The following is a 17,271-nucleotide window of genomic DNA, read 5'->3' as shown; positions in this document are numbered from 1 at the left end:
ACCACCAAACATCATGTCGGGCAGCCAGAACTTGACGAACTCACATTCAGATACCGCGGGGGTCTCGTTGAGCTCGAGAAAGAAAATCAAGATATCCGCACACCCGCACAACCGCCTCCGCGGATACGGACTCCGCTTTGTGACCGCTTACTTTCGAAATCAAACCCCTTCGAGGTACTGAGCGGCTACTGGCAATCGATTTTTTCTGTGCATGCGTCTGGAGCGACTCCTTTTGCAAAGAACGCTGCCCGGATCCGCCTTTGCAAGCAACTTCCGACGTTCCGTCCCAGTCCTCAATGCGTATAAGAGGTGGCCATGCGGCAGCCTCGCTAACGACTCACCATGAAGCATTCGACGCAAACCGCAGAAGATGCAGTAATTGCAATGGCTGCGAAGTACAGCGAAGGACTCCGCGGATACATTGACTCGTCGACCTTGCCGAGATACGTCCCGCCGGCGATCCAAAGTCCGCTTGCCCTTCCCGTCGCCGTATTGCTCACAGGTTCGACCGGGAATCTCGGGACCTACCTCCTCCTCGAACTTTTGGGAGACCCTCGCGTGAACCGGGTATACACTCTGGACCGGGCTGGAAAGGCTGCAGTAATTGAGCGGCAACTGGCGTCCTTCGCGGATAAGGGACTTGATCCCATCATCCTCGCGTCCTCGAAGCTCGTCGTGCTGGAGGGCGACGCGTACGCGGAGAATTTGGGGCAGACTAAGGAGGTCTACGCTGATGTAAACTATACTTTGACATGGTGCAGACCTCTGCTGACACCCTTGGCAGTTACTCGACGAAGTCAGCGTCATCATCCACGCTGCTTGGCGCCTCAACTGGAATGCAGGCCTCGACGCGTTCGAACCTAATGTTCGTGCTACCCGCGCTCTCGTCGACTTCGCGCGGATGGCGAGGCACGCCGATGGCATCCGCTTCCTCTTCACCTCCTCAATCGGCTCTGCGCACTCCTGGGATGCTGCCGCGCGAGGACCGGTACCCGAAGAGCTGATCGAGGACCCTGCAGTATGCATCGGCGGCAACGGATACGGCCAGAGCAAGTATGTCGCTGAACGCGTGCTGGCGGCCAGTGGGATCACCTTCAGCTCGGTGCGCATCGGACAGGCGAGCGGCGGGATGCCGCGCGGCGCGTGGGCGACGTCGGCGTGGTTCCCGACCCTTGTGAAGCTGAGTCTGCACTTGGGCGCGCTGCCGAGCGATGAGCAGGTAAGGATGCTGTCCTGCGCGCAAGTCATGTTGGGCTGACGCTTCTGAAAGCCTGTAGCGTGGCTACCAATGGATGTCGTTGCGAAGATAACGGTCGACTTGGTGTTCAGCAAGATGCCTCTTCCTCCCTCGCTCGGCATCGCGCACCCGCGGCCGATCCCCTGGTCTCAAATGATCAACTATGTTCAGTTATCGCTAAAGAGAGTGACACACCGCAACCTGCGTATCATCTCTTTCCACGAGTGGATGATAAGGTTGGAGGCCGCGGCTCTTCAGTCCAGCGTGGACGCGCGAGATTCGGTGAGTCTTTGTTTGCAGTCGCGATACGTCCGACGTCTGACACATGTCATAGCGCGATACTAATTTGTTCTGGTTCTTTCGACAAGTGTGTACCGGGGAGGCGTTCTTGAGGCGCTTCGCAACGGCGAACGCGGAATCCCTCAGCGAGACGCTACGAAATACACGCACCCTCAAACAACGCGACGCAGACGCTTGGGTAGACTATTGGGCGCAGAGGGGCCTCTTCAAGGCAAAAAATAGTCGGACAAACCTCTGAATAGTCGTATGTAGTAGCTGTAGCCCATACAACAGCGGTAGACCGAGCATTCATGTTCGCTTCCACCGACCCACAGTGACAAACAACCGTGTGAATAGAACCGGCAACTCCCGTCAGGGGCATAATCGAATTCTGTGACATCTGCGAGGTTGTCTCTTGCCGTCACGACGCCGTGGTCGACTTATATCCCAGCCATGCACCCCGCCCTGAATATTGCCGAACTATGCTTTATGATAGCGCGAACAGATGTACTGCATCGGGCTGACCTTTACTGCCTCGCCCTTGTCTGCCGTCACTGGCGCGATGTAGCCGAAGCGATACTGTGGGAGGTCCTGCCAGATTTAGATCACCTTCTTATGCTTATGCCGCCGGATGTGTGGTCTACCGTATGCACACTTTTCCTCTAGTCTGGAATGAGCCACTAATTTCTATCTTAGACCCCTAAGCGGGACTGGCATACGCCACGAGCCCTCGTCAGTGAATCTCTTGCGAGCTTGTCATCAAACTCACGGGGCGCGTTCTCAGGTACCCAAACGCGATCTTTTACCAGGGGACTGGGCCCTCGTGCTTCCCAAATCGAAACTCGTCAGACGTCTCACAATCGCGTCCGCCTATACGCGCTCTGTCCAAGAGGCGATAGAGGCATGCCCACCTCCTCATGGGTTCCTGTCAAACCTGCGCGCTCTCCTGCTTGGCGAATCCTTCCCCTGCGGTGGTACACCCCTGGACTTGGGCTTTCTTAAATCTATCGCGCCTCTGCGCGCTATCACTCGCCTTAGCGTCAAAGACTCCGTGCTACTTGACATCAACATTCTGGCTGCGACAGAACTCTGTCAAAACCTCGATACAGTCACCGCCTTTCTCAGCCTCGGCTTCCGTAGGACACGCGAACTCGACGACATGGTCGTGAGCAGTCTGGAGACACTCGCCCCCCGGATCTCGTCACTCCACCTTCACTTCTTGCTCTCCTTCAAGAGCTTCGACGTGGACGATGCCTATCTATCTCGCATCTCAGTCCTGCCCTCCTTGGCGCGACTGAGTCTACACCATATGCGCAGCACGCTGCCCGAGCCCATCGCCTATCCGCCCACGAGCTTCGCGCATCTACGCGATCTTAGCACGAACGGGACTCCCGTGGCGACCCTTGTCGATATCATCCGCCTTGCTGGCGTTCGTCTCGAGCGCATATACTCGACTTTCAGAAGCCTCGACGTCGCCCAGCTGGAGTTACTCGTCAAAACTATACGCGATCGCTGCTCGCCGGAGGTCTCGCTTACGCTGTTCATCACTTCCGGACCTCTCGACGGCGACGATTATCTAGAGTACTTTCGACCCCTCGCGCATTTCGAGCATGTCGACGTCTTTCTTCGCGACACTTGGCATTGGCATATCACCAACGCCTTGCGCCTTTCTGGCGCTGAGAGCACTAGCTCCATCTGAGCGAAAGCACTATATCTGGTGAGACTTTCGTGCAATCTTCCGGGAAAGGCCTTCGCTCATACGCCACCCATGAAGATCCAGCTCTTGCTACAGTGTTGTAGGTGGGTCCGCATGGGAGAAGGAGGAGTATTGCGGCATCCGATGTCGGGAGATGCGACATACTTACAAGCGCTGAACCAGGTTTCTTTTGTCGAGCGATGCCTTCACGAGCGATCCTATACCTTCAGTACTTGCGCTCAGTCAGTCTCGCCAAGTGAACGCTGGATCTTGTGCGAAGCAGTCAACGTGTCCTGCTCGAAGGATGATGATAGCACTGAATATCCGATGCGCTTGAGAGGACTTCCAGAAATCCGATGTTGACCACGCAAATCGGGCGACGAGTTCCATCGGCAAGTGCCGGAGGGCTAATTCTGTTCGAAACAGGCTTATTTGCCACCATCCATCACCAGTTGCTCTCACCACCTGAAGTCATAACCCTCAGACCCATGAGCGTTGCTCTTTATATCCCAGAACTGTGCGATGCGATAGCCCGAGATGTCGCCCTCCGCCCTGCGGACTTATGCAGTCTGGCGCTGGTTTCGCGCCACTGGCGCGACGTCGCCGAAGCAGTTCTGTGGGAGGAGCTGCCGGATATCTTGTATCTCTTGTTACTCTTTCCGAGACCTGCGGGACGCGCGGTGAGCATCCTGCGTTGTTCGTTGGAATCGCCTGATCTCAGCCTCGTATAGGATCCGAAGCAGTGGACTCGAGCCAATTCCGTTAACGGCAAGGATCCGCGTCGATTCGTGAGCCCTAGACTGATACCTCTCACGCACCAAGACTAACCCTCCTCAGAAAATTAGTCGGGCGCTCAAGCCATCAGACTGGGATCCGCTCTTGCGCAAGTCTCTGCTTGTCAGGAAACTCACCGTGCTGGGATCAATACCGGGGAACACGCAAAAGAAGATCATTGAATGTCCTCCACCCAAAGTCTTCTTATCGAACATTTGGTCCCTATGTGTCTCTGCTCCCCCTGTAGGCGACACGATATATCTCAGGCGGAGATTCCTAGCTTCCATCGTTCCGCTGCGCAATCTGTCGTGCCTCCGCCTGGACTTGAGAGAGATGCACACCAACAACATCCCGCGCTTGCTCTCGTCCTGCCGGAGCCTTCAGGAACTCAACTTCGAGGCGAATACTCGCCATGTGCGCGTCGGCTTCACCGGGGATCTGATAGACGCCCTTCACGCCATCAGTCGTCGGCTCGCGGTACTCAGGCTATCCATCACCTTCAAGTTCCCCTGGTCCGAGGCAGGACATGATATCTTCCTCCAGCGCGTCTCGCGGTTCCCCAACCTGGTCTCCCTCGAGCTCAACTTCTTCGACAATCACCAGGACGATTTCATGTCGCCCATCGTGTACACCACGCCCGACTTCGCGTCGCTCGAGGAGCTCACGCTGCGCGGCGGCTACGCGCGAACCCTGCTGGACATCATCAGCTCGGCGAGCCGGCGCGCTATGAGACATATAGAAGTACGATTCTCCAGCCTGGACGGCGCGGAGATCGAGCCCATATGTCGCGCGCTGAACGCGCATTGCGTGCACGGCGCCCTGCGCCGGCTGTACCTGCATACATGGTCCAGCTCCGGTCAGACCGTGCTGCAGGCCTTCCGTCCGTTGGAAGTCTTCGACGCGCTGGAATTTCGCTATCTGGACTGGGTGTTCCCATCGTCGCGCAGCCTGATCGAGGCGATCGAGACGGAGCAGGCGGGTGAGGAACCGCATATCGAGCGGTGGCGCTAGTCCATGTACGCACGCCCCCATTGTATTAGATTTTGTTGATGCCGCGCTCGCAGATATTCCATATGATCTACTGGTGTCGGTCAGTGAAGATGTCTATGACAGTCGTCCCTACCCGTACAAGCCATCCATACGATTGAATATAGCCGCGCTGTGGCAGGTGTTGAGAGCAGAAGACTTCGAGGCCGTTCTCTTCTATGCGACGGAAGCTGCATGGTGGTCGAGGTCATTTTGACACGATAAAGACGTGGATCACACTCCCAGGTTCATCCCCGTCGCGCATGTCCGTGCGGACAAAGCAGGCCGTAGCGATGATGCCGAGCTCGTCGGCACTGCTCTCATACAGGCCACGTGGACGGAGAATACCGACTGGCTTGCCTCTTACCGTCATCTCGCTACAACGCGTATCTTTTCCGTCGCTTAACCTCTCAAGCTAGTCTCATGCATACTGCACTCTGCATCCCGGAACTATGCGCTCTCGTCGCCCGCGATAGCGCTCTGGGCAGCGCCGATCTTGCGCAGCTTGCCCTTGTTTCTCGTACTTGGCGCGAAGCCGCCGAGGAGGTTTTGTGGGAAGAACTCCCGGACATCTTGTGTCTGTTAAGACTACTTCCCGATGATCTATGGTATACTGTCAGTAGTTTTCGTGACTCCTCGCTTCCCATTGCTCACAATCAAGCGTAGGAGATAGATCAGTCGCAAGATGAAGTCTATCATAGCACGTACGAAGTGCGCGTATATGTCAATTGTATTTCTCGAACTCGGATGTATCTCACATACTGATCTGATTACAGAAATTCAGGCGCGAGATCAGACCATCGGACTGGACGTCCCTCCTGCAAAAATCAGGCTCGGTAAAGATCCTCACCGTGACACACTTTCTGCCTGTGGACGTCCAGCAGGCGATCATCGAATGCCCATTACCTCCAAATTTCCTACGTCGACTGAGCACGCTATGCCTGACAACGTCCACGGACGCCACCTTCCTTGGTGCCCTCGTCCCGCTAGGCGCCATCACAGCCGTACGCATAGCAAATCCGGGCACCTCCCTCTATTCGTCGACAATTTCTATTTTGCAAATATGCCCGAACGTCACAAATATGACGCTGACGCTGCGTCTCATAGGCGCCTCGAAACAGGCCAAGGCCGAGTCGTTGCTCAGAGCGGTGACCGAGACCAAGCAGATTCGTCGTCTCTCGCTGATCCTCACCATGGATTTCGCTTTGCCCTCGGACGGCTTCATGCATTTCATGTCGCAGCTTCCAGCGCTCGCAGACTTGGATATCCGGCTCAACCGCTGCGAGGGCGCCAGAGACTACCGTCCTATTCCCTACACATATCCCGGCTTTGCGAGCCTGCGATATCTCAAGCTGCACCGACTCAGCACCCAGATGCTGGTTGACATACTCCGTGCGTCTGCTCCGTGTCGTCTACAGTTTATCGACATCGTATACTTTGCGCTTGAAGACGCGGAGATCAAGCCCCTCATTGACGCGGTCTGCACGTATTGTGCGCGAAGCGCTCTGCGCCAGTTGTCTATTGCTGCTTCCAACTATTCCGGAGACCATGGATTACGACGCCTTGCGCCGCTAGGGACATTTGAGAAGCTCGAGGTGCGCTTCATGGACAAAGTCGTCCCGTATACCTACCTTACGACCACCGCGTGAGCCGCGTGTGAGATCGGCTGTTGTGTTACGAACATACAGACCACCCGCCAAGGAAAGGATGTCAGGTATCGAAAGTGCTACACGTCTACTTATCTTACAAAGAGTACATGGTACCCAACATTGCCCAGGCGAGGATAACATACGGAATAACAAAATCCAGATACTGTACAACGGGAGCCGACGATGACTCCAGTAATTTCGTTGTCTTTCAGGTCGATATCTCCTAGAAGTAACCTCGAGGCATGTAGTGGCGCTGAGAGGACACAATGCGGACAATATCATCTGTGCATCGTGGCCTTTCGATGGATCGCCAGCCCATTCGCCTTCTTGAACTCCCTCCCGCACGAGCACACGAGCGAGCGCACCGGCTTGGAAGGCACATCGCGAACGAGCTTGGAAGGCACGGCGCGAACCGGCTCCGACGGCACGTCGCTGTCCTCCTCCTCCTCCTCTTCCTCTTCCTCGTGAGCGGATCGCTGAGCGCGCGTACTTCCGTGCTTTTGATTCTGGTGCTTGTGCAGCGACCCGCTCTGCGTATACGCGCGCCCGCAGCCCGGATAGTCGCACCCAAACGGGCGGACCAGTCCATCGTCGTACACCGGGCCCGACTCGGCGTCCGACTCCCCGTCCTCGTTTTCGCGATGCCGACCAACTTTCGTCCAGCCGTGGCCTCTGCGGGCGGTCGCGCCGCCCCGGTGCGATGTGCCGCCTCCCCGCCGTGGCATCCCACTGCCCCGCTTCGCCGAGCCGCCCCTCCCTTTCTTCGTGGTCGAAATCTTGCCCCACGCCTCGTCGCGCAGGAGCGTCTCCTGCTCGTGCCGCGCCATGTGCTTCCAGAACGCGCCCGCGTACTTGTACGTGCGCCCGCAGCCGGCGACGTCGCACACGAACTCGTGCGCGGGGTCGCGAGCCGCGTCGTAGTCCGAGCCGTCGTCGGAGGGGGAGGGAGACGATACGGTGCGCCGGGGCGGCGGGCTGGGGGTACGGTCTTCGGCAGAGGAGGAGGGGGATGGGGATCGGCGCGCTGGGGACTTGACGATCAGGGTAACGCGCTGGCGCTTGGAGAGGGGGACTGGGGGATCTGTGAGCGGAGACGTGAGGGCGGATGGGATAGACCGCACCTAAGTTGGGGGCGCTGACCTCCGGGCTTCGGGGATGCGTCTTGAAAGCTGAGGATGATTGTGAGCAAGCGCAAGAACGCAAAGATCAGCACGCACCTTTCGTCGTCCTGTGCTGGCTGGACAGGGGCTCCTCCTCCGAGTCTGAGCCCGAGCGGGAGACGCGGCTGCCCGAGGCGCGAGACTCATCGTCGTCGACGGCCATTTCCATATCATTGATCGACGCGCTTCGCAGGGCTGGGTCTGCGTTCGCTTCCTTCTCCGCATTCTGCGGCCTGCGCAAGACGTAGATCAGCGTCGTGACTGCCTTTGTTCCGAGTCGCCACTCACGATCGGTGTGGGCCTTCCCCCGTATCCTGGGCGTGGGCTATCGTCTCCGGCACATCTGCCCTCGACAGCGTCTCCTCGTCCCACTTCCCGACCGCCACCCCGAGTCTGATTCTGCCTGCCAGAGAGCGCATCGACTTGGCCAGTTCAGCGAAGCGCGGGCGGGCCGCGAGTGCGTCTAGCGAAGCAGCGGCAGCGAGATCGATGGTGTCGCGATGCGTAAGGGGGCGTGTTGGCTCGGAAGTAGACGAAGGGAGTGTAGAGCCCGTAAGGGCGAGCGTCTGGCCGAACGCTGGCGCTGAGTTGGCGGTCGCCATGGTCGAAACGACAGACATGTCGCTGCGTTCGAAGTCGAGAGTTATGAAGGGTGTCTTTGTTGTTGAAGATGCTGGCTGTCGCGTGCATTCGACATGAAAGCTCAGGACAATGAGCGGAAGACAAAGAGCCGATGACGATCGCGGCGGCGTCGGCGTTGGGGACTAGGGCAATTTCGAATTTTGATGATAGGCCGCGAGTTCAATTCCTGCTGTGGTTAGGGCGAGTCCGAGGAAAGAAGGCAAGTTGGTCTCTTGCGCTAGAGGGTCACTTCGATGGAAAGGTGAGCGATCTTTCCGGCATGATGGAGGTTCAGAACAAAGCGCCAACACATTTGGATTGCTCCTAAGGAAGTAAGTATGATATGTGACTGTCACGCAGAATCTAGAAAGGCGACGTCGGGCCTGCTACGCATCATGCGAAATATGTCTATGTATACGATACAGCTCTGTCCATGAAGTGAACTTCTAGCTGCTCAAAAGACGCCAGCGGCGCCAGACATTGCGGATCGGCGCTTCCGAAGAAGTTCGAGGCAGCGATAGACAGCTTGCGCAGGGCGCTTCGCGCACAATACGTGCATATCGTGGCGATGAGGGGCTCGATGTCCGCGCCTTCGAGGGAAAAGTAGACGAGGTCGATTACGTGAAGACGGCATGGGGATGACGCACGCAGGATGTCAGCCAGCATTTGCGTACTATGTCGACTTAACTTGAGGGTCCGCAGGTGCACGAAGCTGTGGGAGGCGTAGGTAATAGGTCGATAATCTCTAGCCCCGTCGCATCGGTTGAGTCGTATATCAAGGGTCGTGAGCGCTGGAAGGCGCGATATGAAGTGCATGAAGCGCTCCGAGGGAAGAGCGAACTCCATGGTGAGGAGCAGCGAGAGACGACGAATCCGCTTGGTCTCAGTGACCGCCTTGAATAATTCTTCGGCCTTGGCCTGCTTTGAGGCGCCAACGAGATGCAGCCTCAGCGTCAGGTTTTCAATGTTCGCGCATAATTGCAGAAGAGGAATTTTTGACAAATAGGTAGAGGCGCCAGAATGTGTGATGCGCAGAGCCGTGATGGCATCCAGCGGGACGAAGGCGCCAAGGAAAATTGGGTTCGCCGACTTGGCCAAACATAGCGTTTCTAGTCGAGGTAAGACCTTCAGAGGTGACGGGCATTCGATGATGGCCTGCTGGACCTCTGCTGACACAGTGGACGCCACGGTGAGAATCTTCACCAAGCCCGATTTACGCAGGAGGGACGTCCAATCCGCCGGTCTAAGCTTGCGTCTCAGTTTCTGCCGTTAGAGATTCGATAAGCAAGACACGATGTAACCAGCCGAACTGTCACTGACGAAGACGCGCCGCTCGTCCGCGCTACGGTATAAATCATCTGTAGACGGCTCTGTCTCCTACGCCTAGTCGTGAGGAATCAGATGCTAGAGGCGCACATGCATTGCTCACGATGTAATATAAGTCCTCGGGAAGTAATCTTAGCAGACACAAGATGTCCGAAAGGTCTTCCCACAAAACCTCCTCGGCAGCTGCCCGCCATGTACGAGAAACAAGGGCAAGCCGCGCGAGATCAGCGCTGCTTAAAACGCTATCGCGGGCAACGAGAGCACAGAGTTCCGGGATGCAGAGTGCAATGTGCATGAGTCTAGATTGAGAAGTTGAGCGACGGGCAAAATGCGCGTTGCAGCGGGATGACGGTAAGAGGCAAGCCAGTCGGTATTCTCCGTCCACGTGGCTGGTAGAGATTGGCAGAGCTGTGCCGACGAGTTCGGCATTATCGCTACGCCCTGCTATGTCGACCGATGTTACCTGTCCCTGCTCAGTAGCCCTCTGTCTAGGGCATGATTGGAGCACAAAAAGGATATCGAGCGCCAGCTACATGTCACAAAGATCAAAATCATCCGCATGTTCAACCACGCACCGGCGACTCGGAGCCCGTTATCGTGAGCGTCATGCGTTTCCCAGAAGGAGAAGTTTGTGCTATTTCGTTGATTGGATATGTCAATGGCATTATGAAACCCCTGGCGCTAGCCCCATGCTCCAGTATCACTTCCCTCCACTATTTTTGCCTGACCCTGCTCGGATACGCTGTTCAGGACTTTTTGAGAGATCGAAAATTTCGCTTTCGAGCGCCCTTACACACCTTCTAAGCCCATATATGTTGTTGAAATGAGCGTGCCTCGGTGGAGGTTACGCACAGGCGACCGTCTCTGACCGCATAATTCGAGTTCATAAAGCGCAATCGCAGTCTTTTGAATTGTGCGAGCGGGACGAGATGTTGGAGAGGGTCGTCCTCGGCGTAATCCTTCGGAATGATAAGCAGATCCCGTAGAGTGCTCGCGGAACAGCGCTCGCATACGGCACGGACGAGCAAGTCCAGTTCTGCGGCGGTCACAGCGCCGCCATGATTGAAGTCGATATACTCCAGGCGCGTCGCCGCCAAGCGGATTATATCAGCCACCATGATGACGGGGCAGCCAATGGTGCGCAGTGTGCGCAGGAAGCCGAACGCAGACGCGTCATATGATATCGGCTGACGAAAGGACGCAGTGCTCGAAGAATAAGTGGCTATGCGTAGGCTGCTGAGAGAGGGAGTTTTGGAGATTTGCTGGAGGTATGGGATGTCGACGTCTGACTGACGATCCAAGGTGATGACGAGACGCAAGGAGGATATCCGCGAGCCAATGGCGTGAAGTGAGTCGACAAAGGAGATACGAGGGTCATCGTCGAGCTCGAGACTGGCGTGGTCGTCACAATAGACTTCATGGAGCTTTGTACATGATTCTATAAGGGGGAGTATATGATTGAATCCCACGCTGGTCGGACACAGTGTGAGATGAGTCAGAGCTTCCAGGGGCACGACCGAAGAAAGGAAGCGACAGTCGAGCGAGACCCTATCCAGAATAATACAGTGGTCATTCAGGCGGACTGAGCGCAATCGACAGAGAAATCCAAGGGGCGGGGGGCATGTCAAGATTGCTCGCTGTACGCAAAGCATATAAACGCAGTTGATAGTCAACCGCCTGACAAGTGCCGACTTTCGAAGGGCGGGTGTCCAGTCAGATGGGATGGGAGCGCGCATCAAGCGCTACAGAATATGACCTTAGCGAAGGGTTCCCTGGTACCGATAATGACTTACTAGATAACGTGGCTCGGCTGAACACCATGTCCGCTGCTTTGGCGCCTATCCAGATGTCAAGGTTTAGTGCTTCATTCAGGTTGTCAGCGCAGGAGTAAACCTCACATATGACCACAAATTTCTTGGCATGAGCTTCAGGAGGTATGTTAGGTCAGGAAGATCTGCCCATAAAGCAGCCTCGGCGACGTCCTGCCAGTCGTGAGAGACACGTGCAAGGTGGGCAAGGTCGCAAGGGCGAAGAGTAGCGTCCCATGCAATCAGGTAGCGTATATCAGCTGTAGACAGAGCGGTTTGCATCGTTGTCCCTCGGGGAGACGTGAAGAGCGAGCTGCGCTGACGATGACAATGGGAGTAAAAAATTGAGCGTGGCGCGACTCAGCTCAAAATCGGGCGATGCCGAGCACATTCCCACCCCTTTCAAGATGAACCCGATACGGCCATAGTCCGGCGCACAAAACCAGTTGCGGACGAGTATAATCCGTGGCGCAGCCTTATAGTAGTACAATATACGTCGTGACGGAATTTTCTATGATACAAATAATGATAAAGGGCATCGTGAGCTTGTATGTGTGATATATAAGCTGGTGTATACTGGTGCGTGCAAAATGAGAACGGTTTGGAAAAGGAAATCGTATGGAAGGTGTCCAAGGAGCAGAATAACGAAGATCATCGAAGCCAATCATAGCGGAAAATTCCCACCCATATTCTGCACGACATCAGTAGTTGCCCGCATGCAGAGGGTCGGTACGCACCAAGGGCGAGCTGCTCGAGATCTGGACAATATGTGAGCGAAGCGGGCCTCTAGAGTGGATATCGAGACTTACCTGCAGCGTCTGCCGCTGCAACTCGCTGGGATGGCGAAACCGGCCGAAGAACGAGATGCCGGGCTTCTCGACTTTGGGGGACCACGCCTGTTGGTCCCATCGCTTCGTTTGATGACGGAACGCAGCGTGAATAGAACCGTCGCTGCTAGCGCGGTGCTCCATATAGCGCTCCACGCGCTGTTGCTCTGCCTCTCGATTGAGCCTCTTGCGCTCCTTGTCGATGACCGACCTGGGAATGTTGTGAGCGACAGGAGAAGGTGTATATGGTATGTCCTCACTGGGCTTTAGAGCCGAGCTTCCGGAAGGATACTTTGGAATTCTCATCTGCAGGGTGCTTAGGACGAGGCGTCGCGATTGTCACGAAAGCACTGACCGAGCACAGAGATGATGGCCTTCGGGCTCATTGAGCGAAGCGATTTCGGCTAGCATTCAAGGAACGCACCGTGGTAAACGACATTCCGGCTGCCTCGAAGGTGCTCTCAGCATCTTGGCATGCGCTGATGCAGATCTGAAAGCATTTGAACCTTCACTCAGCACAAGAACACGACAGAATGACATACCGCCGTGGACCCCGACATACGCGAGCGCATGCATAAGCCACTGCAAGGTTTAGGCTCGCCGAGGATGGAGTTTTTAAGTGCGGCAGTGACGACTTTGTACTCCATCACCGGGCTACCCTTCTCCACTATGATCTCAGGGGACACCATGGCGGCAAGCTCTTCGCGACCTATGGAGGACAAGTTGGAACCTAGTACGTGTGCAGTCGCCGGTAGTCATACCTCGTCGTAGGACCCGTCGAATGCACGCTGCCACGCCGTGGAAGCAGTTGCATTTATCATGAAAGAGATCTTCCATGAAGTACGTTATAGTTGGGTCGCCGTGATGCAGTCCAGCGGAACTCACCTAGGGACGTGCCTGAATGGCAACAGTCCATTATCGCCTGGCGAACTCGAGCATGAGCGCGAGAAGTGCGAATGTCGGGACACTCACGATGAGTTTACACCGCGCAGGTAAGGAATCGGGAAGGAGACGGTAAAGAACCTGGATGAAGAGACGAGGACGCTCAGCCAAGGAGGTGTGGGCGGAGATATGGGACGTACGTCGTCCCTAATGATTTTGTCCTTATCCTCGGGATGAAGGGCATCACAGGGAACGATGTCTAACGAGGTCTCATTTAGCACCGCCGAGAGCGATCGGGCTCGATCGAAACGCACATTGGTCGTGTCCTCCGCGCTCGTTTCCGTCCTCAAAGCGCCGCGGGAGCTGCGAGCCATGTCCTGCGTCTGCACAGCTATCAGTCGAAGCTGTTGAAGCGACGACAGCGGCTCACAGTGCAGGAAGAGAGTGTCGCCTGCCCACCAGTCAGCTTCGTTGGGACATGTAGAGAGCCTCCAACACGCACCAGGCTGAGCCCTTCCCGCCAGACGCCGAATCTCCCGCAGCTGTGCACCGTGAGTGTGACTTGCCTGCCATGATGAGCGCAAAAGACAAACAATGTTAGCCCGGGTAGGTTCGCCGTGCGGATCGGCGTTCTTGCCGTCGAGCATGACGATCACGTTCTCATCCTCGAAGCCGAACTTGTCTAATCGTATATCAGCCAGAGTTCAATGTCGCGTGAGGTCGCTGCTAGCGGCGCACCGATCAGAAGCTGCCGCATCCTCCTTACGTCCGCCTGAGTGTTCCGCAATCTTGCTGGCTTGTCCCAGCCCTGGTACTTGATGCCGATGAGCAGCGCGAGCTTGGCTCCCTGCTGCTTCTTACGCAACTCGAGGAGAAGCTTGAAGAGTCGCACGGTCTTGAGCTCCACCACCACCTTCCGGACTACCCGCGCGAAGGTGGTTGCTGCATGGCGTCCAGCGCCCTGACTCGCGCGCGGGATGTCCTTGAGGGTGGTGGGTGTGGGCATAGGTGGATAATGAAGGTAGGATAAGTGAGAGAGAGACGGTCAGGCCGTGCCGAGCTTTTCAATGACGGCGCGATTCCGGCGTGGGCGAAGGACCGACGGGCCGAGTGACGTCTTCTATCACGCACGGGGAGCCTGCGACCTGGACCCACAACTTCGAAGGTCAGCTCTCGCGAGGAGGGACGGCGAGGACAGCACGTACAAGCAAGACTTGGAAGCAACGTCGCATGAGAGGTGCTGATAAGCCACCGACGACATGAACAATGTCGGGTTACATGACTGGAATCGCGCGGTGACGTGGGTATTCTGCAAGCCATTGCAAAGTTCGTCAATAAGGGCTGGAATATCCTGTAAAGGGAAAGAATGAAGCGCGGCAGAAACGACGAGGACATTCACCAAAGGATATGTACGTCTGCCCTTGAGCCACCCTTGACGACTCCTCTGTTTGAGAGGGGACGATGCGGAGGGCGCAAGACGAAGCCATATTATGGGGTCGCCTGAATGCCTGTAGGGGATCAAGGTAACGTGAGGACACAAGAGCCTGAGCGCGAGCACTTCGATCGAACATGGCTTGAACGACCGAAAGAGCTCGTGTCGGCGACTGAGAGGATACGCCACTACATAGAGTAGCCTTGGGGCGACAAGGAATTGAGAGTATCGGCCTTGTCGAAAAGCCTCAAACACGCATCTCTTGAGTTCCCGAGGATGCACAGCCGTACTACCATGCAGCGCTAGCGCAACAAACCGCTCGCTTATGCATCGTAGGCTGCCAGAGGATCGCGGGGAGAACTTAGACGAGAAGCTAGTATAGATATGCGCTCTCCGAAAGGCAGCGATGAGAGGACGACTAGCAGAGACTTGTTGACATGAAGGGGTAAGCGTGGAAGCCCAAGACAAAGGCAGTTAGCCGAGCACGACCACCTTCCCACGGTCACGCATACACGTTGACTTGCATGTTGAACTTCGCCGACATTGAGTTCAGACGATGAACTGCCTGAAAATAGAGGTATACATCAACGGCCAGTGGTATACAATCTGCTATCCTCAAGATAGCGGCATATAAATACATTCGCCCCCCAATAAATATTTTGCACCAATCCTATCCTTCCCTAGCCACACTTTTCATCGCTCAGAACGACCCGCGACGACGCCTATGCGCGCGCTTCGCCGGAGCGCTAACGCTTGCGCTAGCAGAGGCAGACACGGTCGCCGTCGCAGTAGCGCTGCCAGAGGCGGAGGTCGCGCTTGTGCCCCCGCTCGCTGCGCCGCAGTCGCCCGCGGGCGCGCCGATGGCGGCGTCCCCGTCCGCGCGCTCGACCTGCTCGCCCGGGTTCGGGTAGTCGACGTCGGTGCCCTCGGGGACGGTGCAGTCGTTGACGCCGCTGAGCTGCGCGACAAAGACGTCCGGGTACGCGCTGAGGCCCGCGCCGCCGTTCTCGATGGTGATGATGGCGCTGAGGGGTACGGTTAGCGTGAGCGAGGAAGAGGCGGAGAGGGATGGTGATGGCAGGGGGTAAGGCAGAAGAGAAGTATGCGGCCACTCACCAGTTCATGTACATCTCGCGGTTGCCGACGCGGTTGTTCCACGTCCATGCGAAGACGTTCTCGCCGTCCTTCGCGTCGGCGGGGACGTCGACGGTCATGTTGAGCGGGCCCGTGCTCGCGGGGCAGTTGCCGATGAAGGACTTGATGACCTTGAAGGTCTCCCCGCCGTCCTCAGACAACGAGAACTGGCAGGAGCCGCCCTCGTGGATCGCGCTGCCTTCGAGTCTGTATGTCGATCAGCTGAGCTGTTCCTGATGCGCAAAAAAGAGGTAGGGACTCACGTCACACTCTGCGTGGACCCCGCGGCCCAGGTCGCCACGCTCTCCTTGCCCTCGGTGTCCGCGAGGTAACCCTTGCACGGGTAGTTCGAGCCGTCCGAGATGAGCGGGCTCGTCATCGAGTAGTCGATGAGGTTCTCCGGCGTGTTCGGGTTGCTCTTCGAGCGCAGTGGCGGCGGGTTGGTCACTTCCATGTGCGCGGCGGCGGAGGCAACGAAAGCAGCGAGGAATGCGATGGAGGCCTTCATATTGGATGACGTATCTCAAAGAGGGAGCGGAAAAAAGAGTGGCTGAAGGCGGGAAGGGATGTGGGCGGGAGGTCGCCGAAGGTGAAGAGGCGGAAGGTGCGTCTGAGAAGTCCCTGCGACCGCGAAGGGATTTATACTGCAGTCTCTGACCTGCGGATTAACGTCAGACCTGCGATTGGACAGAGACGGGTGGGGGTCCCGAGTGGTATCACCTGCAAGCACCTCGCAACGGAACATGCTGCACTCACCGAAACGCCCCCACTCTCACATAGAGCGCGACTGCGCGCCACGGCGGCGCTGCATGAGCCGCTGAACGCAGGGTGCGGTCGCACTGGCGCCGCAGAGAATCGAGCATGTCGACATATGCAAGACAAGCTGCGTTCCGAATTAAGAGGCGTCGGCCGATTCATGATGCGGCACTTCTGCGGCGGGTGGGTCGGCTGGGCGAGGATGAGAGCCTGGTGATAGCCAAGATAGAAGGGGACAGAAGCGCAAAGCGCTTGTCCACGCGCGAGGGTATTGAGGGAACAATGCGGCCGCACGTCACAGAGTATCAAGAGGCAGCATTCGTCCCGCATCGATATCTGCGCCGCTTTGAGAAAAAGCTTATGTTGACCGTGATCCAGATATCCCTCACCTCAGCTTCGTCGCTTCAGTTGAGAAAGCCATTGGGCTGGGAGCGGAGTGAAGAGTCAGCAAGGAGGAAGCGTCCTCTCACTAATCGCATGTTAAAATTCCTCCGGTACTGAAGGGCTCATCGGCAGCACAGACAGGGAGAACAGAGGCTCGGCAGTGAGAAAAGAGGTATGGAGCGATCTACTGTGCGTGTTTGTGCCAGTGTGCGAGTAATTCAACCGGGTGTATCTGGATTTTGGCAAGAACGACAAGGAGACCCGGAGAGATACGAGACAG

At 56.6% G+C, this 17,271-nt stretch overlaps 7 protein-coding genes across 7 annotated transcripts; 3 read left to right on the top strand and 4 right to left on the bottom strand.

Annotated features, from left to right (window-relative positions):
* The first annotated feature begins 191 nt into the window (after positions 1-191).
* SCHCODRAFT_02694217 (NAD(P)-binding protein) lies at positions 192-1,847 on the top strand. Its single transcript, XM_003026174.2, has 4 exons — positions 192-735; positions 785-1,219; positions 1,271-1,519; positions 1,572-1,847. Exons 1-4 carry the CDS (start codon positions 343-345, stop codon positions 1,773-1,775), a joined length of 1,281 nt encoding a protein of 426 aa, XP_003026220.1. The 5' UTR covers positions 192-342; the 3' UTR covers positions 1,776-1,847.
* A 93-nt stretch (positions 1,848-1,940) lies between these two features.
* SCHCODRAFT_02753903 (uncharacterized protein) lies at positions 1,941-3,474 on the top strand. Its single transcript, XM_050347286.1, has 4 exons — positions 1,941-2,161; positions 2,213-2,248; positions 2,301-3,233; positions 3,291-3,474. The coding sequence occupies exons 1-3, from the start codon at positions 1,970-1,972 to the stop codon at positions 3,213-3,215; spliced, it is 1,143 nt and encodes a 380-aa protein (XP_050196921.1). The 5' UTR covers positions 1,941-1,969; the 3' UTR covers positions 3,216-3,233; positions 3,291-3,474.
* Positions 3,475-3,700: 226 nt separating this feature from the next.
* Positions 3,701-6,708, top strand: SCHCODRAFT_02594672 (uncharacterized protein; the record flags this gene model as incomplete). Its single annotated transcript, XM_050344014.1, has 8 exons — positions 3,701-3,892; positions 3,944-4,000; positions 4,050-4,965; positions 5,027-5,213; positions 5,259-5,380; positions 5,428-5,627; positions 5,679-5,723; positions 5,789-6,708. 8 exons carry the CDS (start codon positions 3,701-3,703, stop codon positions 6,659-6,661), a joined length of 2,592 nt encoding a protein of 863 aa, XP_050196920.1. The 3' UTR covers positions 6,662-6,708.
* A 1-nt stretch (position 6,709) lies between these two features.
* Positions 6,710-8,736, bottom strand: SCHCODRAFT_02645544 (uncharacterized protein). The gene is made up of 4 exons (XM_050346449.1): positions 8,110-8,736; positions 7,879-8,054; positions 7,783-7,830; positions 6,710-7,733 (listed from the first exon to the last, which is right to left on the bottom strand). Exons 1-4 carry the CDS (start codon positions 8,439-8,441, stop codon positions 6,940-6,942), a joined length of 1,350 nt encoding a protein of 449 aa, XP_050196919.1. The 5' UTR covers positions 8,442-8,736; the 3' UTR covers positions 6,710-6,939.
* A 114-nt stretch (positions 8,737-8,850) lies between these two features.
* On the bottom strand, positions 8,851-11,858 carry SCHCODRAFT_02673843 (uncharacterized protein; the record flags this gene model as incomplete). Its single annotated transcript, XM_003026087.2, has 7 exons — positions 8,851-9,705; positions 9,763-9,819; positions 9,872-10,067; positions 10,621-11,192; positions 11,427-11,510; positions 11,562-11,606; positions 11,667-11,858. The coding sequence occupies 7 exons, from the start codon at positions 11,856-11,858 to the stop codon at positions 8,851-8,853; spliced, it is 2,001 nt and encodes a 666-aa protein (XP_003026133.1).
* Positions 11,859-12,006: 148 nt separating this feature from the next.
* On the bottom strand, positions 12,007-14,328 carry SCHCODRAFT_02645537 (uncharacterized protein). Its single transcript, XM_003026086.2, has 16 exons — positions 14,024-14,328; positions 13,879-13,967; positions 13,788-13,827; positions 13,716-13,736; positions 13,600-13,668; positions 13,486-13,544; positions 13,376-13,426; positions 13,289-13,325; positions 13,165-13,233; positions 12,946-13,112; positions 12,828-12,893; positions 12,759-12,777; positions 12,664-12,709; positions 12,386-12,614; positions 12,314-12,334; positions 12,007-12,267 (listed from the first exon to the last, which is right to left on the bottom strand). Exons 1-16 carry the CDS (start codon positions 14,289-14,291, stop codon positions 12,241-12,243), a joined length of 1,278 nt encoding a protein of 425 aa, XP_003026132.1. The 5' UTR covers positions 14,292-14,328; the 3' UTR covers positions 12,007-12,240.
* A 1,089-nt stretch (positions 14,329-15,417) lies between these two features.
* Positions 15,418-16,359, bottom strand: SCHCODRAFT_02603727 (uncharacterized protein; the record flags this gene model as incomplete). Its single annotated transcript, XM_003026085.1, has 3 exons — positions 15,418-15,742; positions 15,834-16,058; positions 16,115-16,359. 3 exons carry the CDS (start codon positions 16,357-16,359, stop codon positions 15,418-15,420), a joined length of 795 nt encoding a protein of 264 aa, XP_003026131.1.
* Positions 16,360-17,271: the final 912 nt, after the last annotated feature.

The sequence above is a fragment of the Schizophyllum commune genome (genome assembly GCF_000143185.2).
Source record: "Schizophyllum commune H4-8 unplaced genomic scaffold SCHCOscaffold_18, whole genome shotgun sequence".
Lineage (NCBI taxonomy): Eukaryota > Fungi > Basidiomycota > Agaricomycetes > Agaricales > Schizophyllaceae > Schizophyllum > Schizophyllum commune.
Note: the sequence above shows the minus strand (reverse complement) of the source record. Positions and strands in the feature narration are given on the sequence as shown.

Coding starts and splice junctions, on each gene's coding strand:
- SCHCODRAFT_02645537 (XM_003026086.2), bottom strand. CDS start 14,291: ATGCCCACACCCACCACCCTCAAGGACATCCCGCGCGCGAGTCAGGGC. Junction 13,968..14,023: donor GATGCGGCAGCTTCTGATCG/GTGCGCCGCTAG, acceptor ATATACGATTAG/ACAAGTTCGGCTTCGAGGAT. Junction 12,335..12,385: donor TGCAGCGGCAGACGCTGCAG/GTAAGTCTCGAT, acceptor CATATTGTCCAG/ATCTCGAGCAGCTCGCCCTT.
- SCHCODRAFT_02694217 (XM_003026174.2), top strand. CDS start 343: ATGAAGCATTCGACGCAAACCGCAGAAGATGCAGTAATTGCAATGGCT. Junction 736..784: donor CTAAGGAGGTCTACGCTGAT/GTAAACTATACT, acceptor CACCCTTGGCAG/TTACTCGACGAAGTCAGCGT. Junction 1,220..1,270: donor CGCTGCCGAGCGATGAGCAG/GTAAGGATGCTG, acceptor CGCTTCTGAAAG/CCTGTAGCGTGGCTACCAAT.
- SCHCODRAFT_02645544 (XM_050346449.1), bottom strand. CDS start 8,441: ATGTCTGTCGTTTCGACCATGGCGACCGCCAACTCAGCGCCAGCGTTC. Junction 8,055..8,109: donor GGGGAAGGCCCACACCGATC/GTGAGTGGCGAC, acceptor CGTCTTGCGCAG/GCCGCAGAATGCGGAGAAGG. Junction 7,734..7,782: donor GGTCAGCGCCCCCAACTTAG/GTGCGGTCTATC, acceptor CAGATCCCCCAG/TCCCCCTCTCCAAGCGCCAG.
- SCHCODRAFT_02753903 (XM_050347286.1), top strand. CDS start 1,970: ATGCACCCCGCCCTGAATATTGCCGAACTATGCTTTATGATAGCGCGA. Junction 2,162..2,212: donor CGCCGGATGTGTGGTCTACC/GTATGCACACTT, acceptor TTTCTATCTTAG/ACCCCTAAGCGGGACTGGCA. Junction 2,249..2,300: donor GGCATACGCCACGAGCCCTC/GTCAGTGAATCT, acceptor GCGCGTTCTCAG/GTACCCAAACGCGATCTTTT.